At 31.7% G+C, this 12,535-nt stretch overlaps 1 protein-coding gene across 3 annotated transcripts in view; it reads left to right on the forward strand.

Annotated features, from left to right (window-relative positions):
- ACAD11 (acyl-CoA dehydrogenase family member 11) overlaps positions 1-12,535 on the forward strand; it is an 89,199-nt gene that overhangs the window by 33,931 nt on the left and 42,733 nt on the right. For all 3 annotated transcript variants that reach the window (XM_030873476.3, XM_060298606.2, XM_030873477.3), the window contains exons 7-11: positions 758-879; positions 2,789-2,895; positions 4,225-4,351; positions 10,187-10,264; positions 10,899-11,037. In XM_030873476.3, the coding sequence (XP_030729336.2) occupies positions 758-879; positions 2,789-2,895; positions 4,225-4,351; positions 10,187-10,264; positions 10,899-11,037 (573 nt within the window). The remainder of the gene's footprint in view (positions 1-757; positions 880-2,788; positions 2,896-4,224; positions 4,352-10,186; positions 10,265-10,898; positions 11,038-12,535) is intronic.

Here is a 12,535-nt window from a genome sequence, read left to right on the forward strand (position 1 = left end):
TTGTATATAATGTTCTTTTGGAAATCAACATTTAGAGCATATTTTGTTATATGGATTATAATTATATGGATAATAATGTTTTAATTATAATATTATATTTTATTATATATAATTAATAATATAATACATTATTTATATTATATAATATAATTTATACTATATATAAGTAATAATATATTATAAGATTATATTATATTATAATATAATATAATTAATATTATATTAATATTAATATTAATTAATATTTTAATTATAATTAAAATATTTTAATATTAATAATAATAATAATTAATAATATTATTAATTAATTAATATTTATATTAATATTATATTAATAATAATATTAATTATATAATATAATTAATTATAATTATTATAATATTAATTAATTAATATTAATTAATTATAATATATTAATTATATACTATTATTAATAATATTAATTATATAATATTATTAATATATTATTAATATATTAATATATTAATTATATAATATTATTAATATAATATTAATTATATTAATAATATTATTAATTAATTAATTAATATTTATATTAATATTAATATTTATAAAATATTTAATATTTTAATTATAATATTATAATTATATAGATTATAATGTTGTGTTATATGGATTAATGTTTTGTTATATGGATTAATTTTATGTTCAGTTTTATATTTATATGCAATATGACATTTTAAAATATTCACCATGACATTCTTATTAAAGTTTATAGTATATACTGTTTTTATAGGGGTACCATCAATGGAAGAACTGATTTCAATATATTGCCGCTGCAGGGGAATTAATTCTAATCTTCCTAACTGGAATTTCTTTCTTGCCCTTTCATATTTTAAAATTGCTGGAATAGCACAGGTAATTAATTTTTTAACATGTGTTTCACCATTACTTATTGATGTACTGTTGACAATATTTTTGGTCTTTGGGGGTTTTATATTCCTTTTTTTTTTTTTTTTCTTTTTGGCCACATAATGGCTCAGCTTGTGGGATCTTAGTTCCCCTACCAAGGATTGAACCCGGACCTCTGGCACTGAAAGCACAGAGTCCTAATAACCATTGGACCACCAGGGTATTCTCTTATATTCTTATCTTTAGATCAATTTAGTTTCCATAATAACAAATACCAGACATGGATAAAACAGAAATCCAGAGTTTACAGAATAGGAATTTGGCAAGGGAAAAATTTGAGTAGCAAAATGTGGTATCACTTTTTGGTATAATAAACGAAAAGATGGAAGAAGGGAGAGAGAAAGACATAATAACAAAAACAGAAAAAGCATGTGAGAATTGGTTATTTCCTGAATATCCAATATAAGAAAGAGTTAAACTCCTTATATGATATCTGATTCAGATTATAAAACCCTATTAATCAGGGCTGATGATGAAGGAATTATCATTGTATTTCCCAAAGCCAGCACAGTACCTAGCATACAGAGCCTCTTAATTATGTGTTTGAGTGAGTAGATAAGCTCACTCAAACACATAATTAATTGTCCATTTTCCATTTTCTAATAATGTGATAGTTATGTGATAAATTTTGAGAGAAAACTGAACATAAATTCAGTTTTTTAAATTTACAGTTTAGACAATTGCATTCTTCATTATACTAACTCGGCTCCCTTATACTTTGAGTCTTAGTTTTTTTAAGAATTTGAGATGCTTCATCTCTGGTAAGGGGTTAGGGCTTGGCGGAAGAACAAGTAAATAAGAGATTTTAGAAACAAAAAAGAATGGGAAAAGAAGGATTAACGAAAATTATGGTTATTTTTCCCTGTCCTCAGAGTTCATGCTGTCCTCCAATAACTGAAATGTCTAGGAAATAGTTGTCTTACATCTCATCCTGTAGTTTAGAATCATATTAATCATATTAGTTAATCATGTTGATTGGATGCATTTCTCAAAATAGGGTTTATGGTATGTTTCTATATCTGTCAATTTCCAAAGTGAGATAACAGATAGGCTTTGAATTTAAAATGTATTTTCATTTCAAATAAAAGCTTGACATGGTTTACGATCGAAATTAATATGTATGTCATAAACTGTGTAGTTAGTAGCCTTAGAGATGATCATGAACATTCCATTCTAACTAGAAATGTGAAATTGGAAATGACGGAAAGACTGCTACAGTGTTTTATTGTACAAAGAATTATATAAAGAAATTAATGAAATTCAGTTGATTGTGTTTGGGACAGGGAACAGGAGAGTATATTATGTTGGAAACACAGAACATGGAGAATTAACAAAGAAAAACAGATGAGCATTCAGCTAACACTGTTCAACGGAGAATAGTTTCACCTAAATTAGGGGTCCAAAAAATGAGATAAAATATTCTTAGAAGTCTCTCATTGCCTTCTCTTTGGTTTTATAGTTTTTAATTTTCTTCTTAAAAGAAAGAAATTTTCTTCTTCTTAAGTTTCTTTAGATTTTTCTCCACTGTGTAGGGAGAGCAATGATCTTTAGAGGTGATATGACTTGCCAATTTGGTATCTTTAGTAACTGCTAAACTCATTTTAAAGTTTGGTTTGATTTCCAGTTATAATTCTGTTATGATGAGAGTATGTTAACCAAATGATACAAGTGTAAGTCTTTAACTTGGAGTGGTATAATTATGCCTGCATGTAAATTAATAGAACTGATAGTCTGATTTATATCTTAGTACCTTGTAAGTTTAGTGATTCACGTAGCTGGGAAACTGTGGAAAGACTGGATAGTTGAAGAATAGTTTTCCATGAATTTTAATCACTTTGTATTAATTTACTTATAGGGAGTATATAGTAGATATCTTCTGGGAAATAATGCATCTGAAAGTAGCTTTCAGTTTGCCAATATTGTGCAACCTCTGGCAGAAACTGGATTACAACTCTCAAAAAGGTAAGAAAATATAGATTCTGTGGCTAACTCAAATTAGAGCCTTTATTAGCTATGTGAAGGTCATAAACTTTAGGGGGATAGGGATTGTTTTTATTGCTTACAACACCAGAATTGCTGCTGCCAATCATGGTAAAAAATTTTTTAGTAAATCTCTTTTATGCTTGAAAATAAATTGACCTCAGATTTAAAGAAAATACCCATTTAATGATTAAAAGAGGTTTGTGGGTTTTTTTGCAATTTGAATGTATAAACCTTTAAGATATTGATAAAATTCTCAAATGTTTCCTTCTAATATTTAAGTTACTTACATATACCTGTTTAAAGTTATGTATTATATAAGATGATTTATTAAGTTTAGAAATGTTGCTCTCTTCCACCATGACATTGCATGAAACTGTATTCAGACATTTCATAAGAGTCTTTGAAATTCATATCTCCATTAGTGGAGCACTTTTGAGACATCTAATACACTTTCTCCAAACACACTGCCATCTAACAGGTGTGATGGAGGGGAGAAATAAATTAGGGGGTTGAGATTAACATATACACACTACTATATATAAAATAGATAATCAACAAGGACCTACCATATATCACAGGGAACTCTACTCAATACTCTGTAATAACCTATATGGGAAAAGAATCTGAAAAAGAATAGCTATATGTATATGTATAACTGAATCACTTTGCTGTATACCTGAAACATTGTAAATGTTGTAAATCAACTATCCTCCAATATAAAGCAAAATTTAAAAGAAACAAACAGAAAAAAACAGTGTGATATATAGCACTTACTGAATGCACGGATGATGCTGTCCCTGGAAATTCTGCCCAAGCCACAAGTATCCATGGCATATCATTAGGACAGTTGTGTTTTACAGTTCATCTCATACACGAATATTTGTAATCTCCACAACATGACAAATGATGATGCTGCTTTTCATAATGATCTTTAAAGGTCTTGTTTATAATGATATCCAGCAGTTGTATTTGTGAGGCATATACTAAGAGTAATTATTAAATTTGTATTCTATTTCTTTGCCTTCTTGTTTAGAGATTCTGATATGTGGCTTCAATAAAGATTTTAAACTCCCATTGATTGAGGTCATACCAGGCTTATGTTTTCTCCAAAAAGTGCTTTAAGCACTAAAGTTTAATGTTTAAAATAAAGTGATTCTGCATTCCTTCCATAACATGAAAGACAAAAACTCCAAAATATGGAAACTTCTTCTGAGAGATGTTTTTGGGAAACTGGGGGAAGACATTACATTCTATTCAGAAATCTATAATAATGGTTTTGCACATCTTTGTAACTTTTTTTTTATAAAGAACTTTCAGTACTGCACTTCCACAGACTGATACTACCAGACAATTGTTTGTACAGACTAGGACAGGCCACGAAGTTCTTACTAGGGTGAAGCAGTTCATGAAACAACACATCCTCCCAGCTGAAAAGGTAAGTATTCTATAAACAAACAGAATGTATTTGTGCTCCAAGACTATTGAAGAATTACTTCTGTTATCTCTGCTTCTAGGAGTACCATGGTATCATTTCTTTGCAGTCAATCCTTACCTAGATGCCCCTTCTCACCTTAGCACTGAACTGCTGCAGAACCTGATCCTGAGAAATTCCAAGCTTCTAAAATATGCCAAGGGAATGCCACAGATAAATCTGTGGAATTAAAATTAAGTTAGAGGGAATTAGCAGTTTACAAAGTTGAGATCTTTAAATATTTTAGAGTAAAATGCTACTTTGGGGGTCTTTTCCTAAGGCAGTGACTTTCAGCCTTTTTTTTCTTTAATGGGCCCCTTTGAAAATTGAGAACTGTAGGATAAACAAGAGAGGCATACCCAGAAAATTTTGTATATCATTTCAAGCTGTTCACAGATACTACCATCACTCCCCCCACAAGCTACTATTTTAAGGTGTTAAGTTTCAGTAAATTCACTGAGAGTAGACAAGTTATGTGACACATTCATTCATTCAGTTAACAAATAATTATTAGGTACCTAATAATGGGTTAGGCCATTGAAAGTAAAAGGAAGAATAAGAAGACAGGGCTTATGCTTCTACAGAGCTTATACTTTAGCATGAAAGAAAGACATTAAGTAAGAGATGATAAATGCTGTGAAGAAAAGATAAAAATTATTATAAAAATTTATATATATAAAATATACTATATATAAAATAGATAATCAACAAGGACCTACTGTATAGCACATGGAACTCTACTCAGTACTCTGTAATAACCAATATGGGAAAGGAATCTGAAAAAGAGTATATATATATGTATAACTGAATCACTTTGCTGCACACCTGAAACTGACACAACATTGTAAATCAACTATACTCCAGTATAAAATTAAAATATTTTTTAAAAACAAAATTCTGAACTTTTGGGTGTTAAAAAGAAAATGCAACACTTTGAGTTCAAGATGGCAGACTGAAATCAGCATTTACCTCCCCTCACACAAATAAAATCCTCTTGAATTAACAATAAAGAAATTTTTTTAAAAATGGAATTGGTAAAAGCACAAAAACAGAAGTACACATCGCAGGACTAAAGGTTTTGAAAAGAGAATGGAAAAGGATTTGGGAAGCAGAGTGGATCATACCAAAGAAAAAACCTTAACACATCTCAGAAGAATTTCTAAGTAAGAGAGGACTGACTGTAACTCAGGTGGTAACTTCTTTTTTTTTTTTTACAATGGAGTCCCCTATGATTGCCTGTTGTGGAGAGCAAGAATGAGAAGAGGAAGAGAAATCAAGATGTTTGATTTAAGAATTAACCTGTAATAGGTGGCCTGCTTGAGTTGGTTTCTAACACTCCTGGGTAGCAATGGTGTTTGCCCCAGGAAAAAGGCTGCCAGAGTACTCTAAAAAAGCATATGATGTGTTTCAAAGAAGCCAGGGTTTCAAATGACAGTTTCTCTCCATTTTTTTTCTTTTTTTTTTTTTGCTGTATGCGGGCCTCTCACTGTTGTGGCCTCTCCCATTGCGGAGCACAGGCTCCGGATGCGCGGGCTCAGTGGCCATGGCTCACGGGCCCAGCCGCTCCGCGGCATGTGGGATCTTCCCGGACCAGGGCACGAACCCGCGTCGCCTGCATCGGCAGGCAGACTCTCAACCACAGCGCCACCAGGGAAGACCGCTTCATTTTTTTTTTTCCAGTGGTGGGTTTGGTGTAGACCCCAGCTTTCCTATCAGCCTTCCTGATTTATTCAAAGGAGACTCAAATTGGGAGAGGAAACCAAGTAGCCATGTTCTTTCATTCATAAATGTAAATGAGCGATCCAGGGAAGCATGTAGCACAGAAGAGGTGTTACAAATTGGATTGTGATACATCATCTGAACCTCATATCATGCAGCTACTAAAATATTTACAAAGAATTTGTAATAAAGGAAAATGCTTTATGATAAAAAAAAGCACTCTAGTTTTAAAGGAAAGATTATCAACATTTTGTGTGACAAGGAAAGCCATAATCATTTTGTGTCTGCAGATCTTTCAAATCTGGAATATATCTACATCTAATAATGTGAGCTTTTTCTTTCTTTAAAAACTTGTACTAACATCCATAAAAACATTTTATCCTGTAGAATGACTCTGGACTGTACTAATCCCTGTTTATGAACATATGCACTTGAAAAGTAATTAGCTTTTTCAAAATAGAAGGGGGGAAAGCCTATAAAATTCTAACCAATATGATTATAACTACATATATAAAAACTAAAACAGTCATATCTAGAAAATAAGATTGTATTATATAATACACTAACATCTTGATAGTACATATCTTTAGCTAGTAAGACTGTTGATGACTTTTTCTTAATACTTTATGTATTTTTCCAATTTTCTATAATGGGAAAAAATAAGGTCCGTTTATGCTATGCTAATGACCTTTTGAAACTCCTTGGATATCATAAAGTAAGAACATCAGAACCATCATCCATTTAAATGTTAAAAGGCAATTCTTCCTCAGGGGAGGAGGGGAAATTGGTTGAAGGTAGTCAAAACTACCTTTAACTTTCAGTTATACTAGGGATGTAATATACAACATGATAAATATAATTAACACTGCTGTATGTTATATATGAAATATGAGTTCTCATCACAAGAAAAATATTTTTTCTATTTCTTTAATTTTGTATCTATATGAGATGATGTATATTCACTAAACTTATTGTGATAATCATTTCATTATGTATGTAAGTCAAATTATTATGCCCTATACCTTAAACATATACAGTGCTATATGTCAATTATATCTTAATAAAACTGGAAGAAAGAAAGAAATTTTTAAAAAAGGGCAATTCTTGCTATTTAAAATGGATGAGGAGTCCTAATAAAATAGCATGTAAAACAGGAACTAGCAACATGACATATCTGAGAACACACTTTTAGCATAATGATAACATTAGTCATATTTTCCTACTGAGTTTAATAATATACTAGTGAGGAACTGTTGCTTCTTTTTTTCTAACTGACTTAAGTTTAAAGTAAAAAACATATTATATTGCAAAATTATTTGTAGGCTCAGATTTAAGATTCTGAACCAACATAATACAAAGCAGTATCTCAATCAGTGAATGAGAAAGTTAGATGTTAAAGGTGATATTTGGGGAGAATTGATCAGGCACAAAGCATATTTTCTGCTTTCTTTTTTCATCAGTAAACTCTTGTTCGTACTTAAAGAATTAAAGAAAGATTCTTTGTAATGAGATATTTTATTTTAATTCTGACTCCTACCATACCACAAATAGATTTTGCAAATTTCCAAATCGATAGACTTTAGAACAGGAAGTATTAAATAATACAAATTTTTAAATAATTATATAAATGGCATAATTTAATTTCTCAGAACTGTAGTGTCATAGAGAGGTAGTCACAGATGGGGAATTTGTACATGTATTACATAACATATATCTTATCAAACACAATTGCATTGACTGTTTCCATAGTAATGTGAGGGATGGAAATAATAAACAACCCTAAACAGGAAACCTTCCAACTTAACTGACTTCCTGACAGAATGACAAGTGCTATTCATCCTGGTGCCTGTGAAAGAGCCATCCTTTGTCTTCTTGAAGTTTTAACTAAATATAACTGTATTCTATAAAGCAGAAACTAACACACCATTGTAAAGCAATTATACTCCAATAAAGATGTAAAAAAAGAAAAAAAAAGAAATCTACAAATGCACTATATCATCCATATCATTTTAGTTTATATATTTAAAAAATATATAGTTTATATATTCAATAAAAAAAAATTTAAATAGAAAAAATGTATATAACTGTAATCTAGACTAGCCATGCTTCAATAAAAGGAACATTTTAACATATTACTTATATGACTGTAAATTGGTGGAACAATTTTAGAAAATAATGTTGTAATTTGGAGTTTTGGCCAATGTTCATAGCCTTTAATTCAGTAATTCTACTAGCCTATGTGTAGAAAATAAGTACAGAGATGCTTTAATAGCAAAATATTGGAGAAGGCCCTTATAGTCCAATATTTTCGTTCATCTTGATTTAGTTGCACAAATTAGAGATTATTGTTATTATGTGGCTAGTTTTTAAATATCTATTTACTCATGTATTTATCATCTTATTTACTATTCCTTGTTACAACTCAGATGTTTCTTTTTGGATCAAGCTCCTTTAATGAGAATCTGCTAATAAAATTTACCTTTTTTTTTTCCTTTTATTTTCCTTTTTTTGCCTGAGAAAAGGGAAGTAATGATTCTCTCTGTATCATCATATCTTTTAACCACTCATATTTTCCTTCTATTGAATTTCTGTGCTTCATTCAAGAAAGGAATAATTTCTTCAGATCCTTCTTTCAATTTATTATTATTATTTTTTTGGCTGTATCTAATCTACTTTTCAACCTTGCATAGAGCAGTGGGTCTCATTATTTGGATTGTGTCAGAATTGCCTAGAGAGCTAGTTAAGATTACAGAAATAGAAATACAAAAGTAGACTCACTGAAGTAGGATAGGGCCTGGGCTTTTGTGTTTTACCAAGTGATTCTGATGCCACCAAAGTTTGAGAACCACTGCCATTTAATTTTTAAGTTTAATTACTGTGGTTTTACTTTGCTTCAAGTTGCATTCGGTTCTTTTTCAAATTTGTCTGGCCAAGTTTGATAGTCCTTTGTCATCCTTTTAATTCCTTCCTTTATTTTTTAAATCTACTGGACACAAATACTTTATATTCTGTGTTTGATCATTATTCTATCTGTGGCCTTTGCAGGTATGATTCTGTTTTGTTGAACTATTGTTTTTGTTAATTCTTGCTAATGGTGGCTTGTTACCTTGAGTGTTTAGTATTTTTTCATTCTGCACTCATGTTCTTTGGAATGGAATTTTATCTGCAGGGATTAGTTAAGACTTTTTATAAAAGCTCTTTTCCTCCAGAGTGAATTTGCTTTTGCTTCTGCCAGGTGCTTTCAAGCATTGTCACCAGGAACACTGTAAACTTAATTTTTGACTCAAAATTTTAGGGCCCATAGGTCTGTGAATTAAGATCTCAAACTTGGGTGAAGACAGGCTCAGGTTAGAAATGTTTCTTTTTTCTCTTCCGTCCTGTGAATGGCCTTTATTCCCTTGGTCTACCACTGAGGGGTGGGTTTTTCGTTTTGCTTTCTATTTTTTTCCAGTTAGGTTTTGCTGATCAGGCATCCTGGCTTTGGTGGAGGGAAGTGGTGAGCTCTGATCCTCCCTCTTGCCTTGTGTGGGGCATTTGGTTTCACCTCCTGACCCCTGCCTATGTGGCCCACTGCAAACTAGGGCCCAGGCGAACATAGATCAGCCTACATCCGCCAGACAAAGTTGGTTCCAGTGCTCACTCACACCTGAAGAGTCAGGCTTTTGTATTCCTGGCCTCTGAGGAATTTCCTTATTTTCTTTCCAGCATAGCTATGTATTATTACTACATGTATTTTTAAAATTATTTTTAATATTTTACCCAGCATTTTTAGTTGTATTATCCTGGGAGGGGATTCTATGACCGTCTAGTATGCCACATTGCTGAAAATGGAACACTCAAATCTTGGTATAGGATTTTGAAAGTTAATCCTCTAATATAGAGGCAGCATAATTTTGTGAGGAGCAAACATCTAGAATTTTTTATACTTCTGTGTCTGGTCTTAGAAAGAAATTTTACTGATTCAGTAGCAGCTGAAAAAGCTTCTTCACCTAAACATGTTTACTTTGGATATTAGCAGTTTATGGCATTATTTACTTTTCTAACTTTAACTAATGAACTTTTTTCCTTTTATACTTTAAGGAGGTAATTGAGTTCTATATTCAAAATGAAAATTCAGTAGACAAGTGGAAAAAACCTTTAGTGATTGATAAACTCAAGGTAAGAAAAATAAGAGAACCTTAAAAGTGGAGAATTTATATAGAGGCATTTTTTGAGACCTTTGTTTGTTGTTGCTTCTGTTGTTATATATGTAGAGGATAATTATATCAATTATAACTTTTTAAAAAGAAAGTTAAAAATAGAATCTGTAATATACAAATTAGGTTACATAGTGTGTTGTGTATGGTATGTGATGAAGACAGCCTCTTAACAGCTGTTCAAATTAAAAATACAATCAGCACTACTCACTTGAGACTGAAGTTGAGGCAGGGTATTTTTCCCACATGGGCTTAATTCAATTTCATGTTTTCAGATTTTAACACATGTTAGAAATTGAAATGGACAAATAGTATATTTGGCATAATTATGCTCAGATGTAGGAGATTTTATAATCACTGTGATTCAATAAGAAGTACTCAAGTAAGCAAATTTAGTTTTTCAGCCAAATCTAAGGAAGCTTAACTGTTAAGAAATTGTTGATTTATAATGAATTAATAACTACTTGCATTGTAGAATACAATGAAATAAATAATTTCATAAGTTCAAAAGGCATAAATAGCAGTATCTTTTAAAAATAAATAATTTTAGGTCATGATAAATTATGATAACTCTGGCATATTCATCACCTTGACAGGAAATGGCCAAAGCAGAAGGCCTCTGGAACTTGTTTTTGCCAGCTGTAAGCGGTCTCAGCCAAGTAGACTATGCCTTGATTGCTGAAGAAACAGGAAAATGCTTTTTTGCTCCAGATGTCTTTAACTGCCAAGCACCAGGTTACTACATTATTTAAAAACAGAACTTTTCTCAGATATTTTGAGCAGTGTTTAAAATTTCTCTATTTTATGACAAGGAAGTTTTTCTACACAAAGTCATTGATTTATAAATTTGTCTGTAATTTTACTTTCAGTTACTTTTATTTAAATATTTTAAAAAATGGACCTAAAGTTCTCATTGGATTATTCTTTTATTAAACATCATTACATTAAGAGTATTAGTGAATAGAAGTCACCACCAAAGGGATTGGCCATATAAGGTTTCCAGTTTTCTAACAGTATTAAACATATCTATGGTTAGTTAGAATGGATAGAGTTTTAAATCTTTTGGTTAGCCTCACTATATCTCCATTTACTCACCAATTATTTATCAGTTGCCTACTATATGCCAAGCACTATTTTAGCAACTATCATGAAATAAAATACACAAAGATTCCTGCCTCATGGAGCTGGCATTCTAATAGAGAGAGACAAAAATAAACAATAGCTAGATTAAATAAGTAATTATATAAGTAAGTTTGAAGATGAAAAGTGCTTTGGGGAAAAAAACCCGGCAAGGTAGGGGAGCTCTGGAGTGCTGAGGGACAGGTAATGTGTATAACAATTTAAGATGGAAGGCTCAGAATAGGCCTTGTTAGGAAAATGACATTCAGTAAAGACTTAAAGAAGGTGAGAGAGTTAATCATGCTGAGATCTGGGGGAAGAGTTTTCATAGCATAGAGAACATAAAATGCAAAGGCCCTAAAGCAAGAGTGTGACTGGTATATTTCAAGAATAGCCAAGGAGGTCAGTGTGGCTGGGAAAGAATAGCAAAAGATATCAGAGAGGAAAGGGCCTTGTATGTTGGGACTTACAGGGCAGGTGAGTGCTTATACTTTCAGTGAAATGGGGATTTGAGCAGAGGAGTGACAAGATGTCACTTCAGTTTTAAAAGAATCCCTTTGGCTGCTATGTTGAGAATTAACAAAAGGAGAGAAGGAAGTAAGCAGGGAGTCTTGTTGTGATGGTCTTGGTGAGAGATGATGGGGATTTGTTCAAGGGAGTAGCAGTGGAGTGAGAAGTGGAAAGATTCTAAATATATTTTGAGGGCAGAGCCAAGAGGATTTCCTGATTGATTATGAGGTATTAATGGGGGAGTCAAGGATGCCTTCAAGGACTTTGGCATGAAAAATTGGAAGGATGAGGGAAGGAGGCCAACTTTTCTTTAAAAAGGTAATATGGAAGGAATAAACCAGGAATGTAGTCTTTAGAAGGTGTTTTCAAACCCAATTTGCAGAAGGAACCCCCTAAAAAGCTTTGAAAAAATCCAGATTCACAGGCTTCATCCCTGGAGATTCTGATTCAGTAGGTCTAGGGTAGACCCTTGATATGTCTTTTGTCTTTTTTCCCCAAAGTTACTGTGGTTATTTTTGATGCTTCCAGTCAAGGACTGGTATTTGATTTGTAGTAGAAGGATAATTGTATAATATCCTATAGTGTCCCTGCACAAGTTAGTCCT

The sequence above is a fragment of the Globicephala melas genome, chromosome 4 (assembly GCF_963455315.2).
Source record: "Globicephala melas chromosome 4, mGloMel1.2, whole genome shotgun sequence".
Lineage (NCBI taxonomy): Eukaryota > Metazoa > Chordata > Mammalia > Artiodactyla > Delphinidae > Globicephala > Globicephala melas.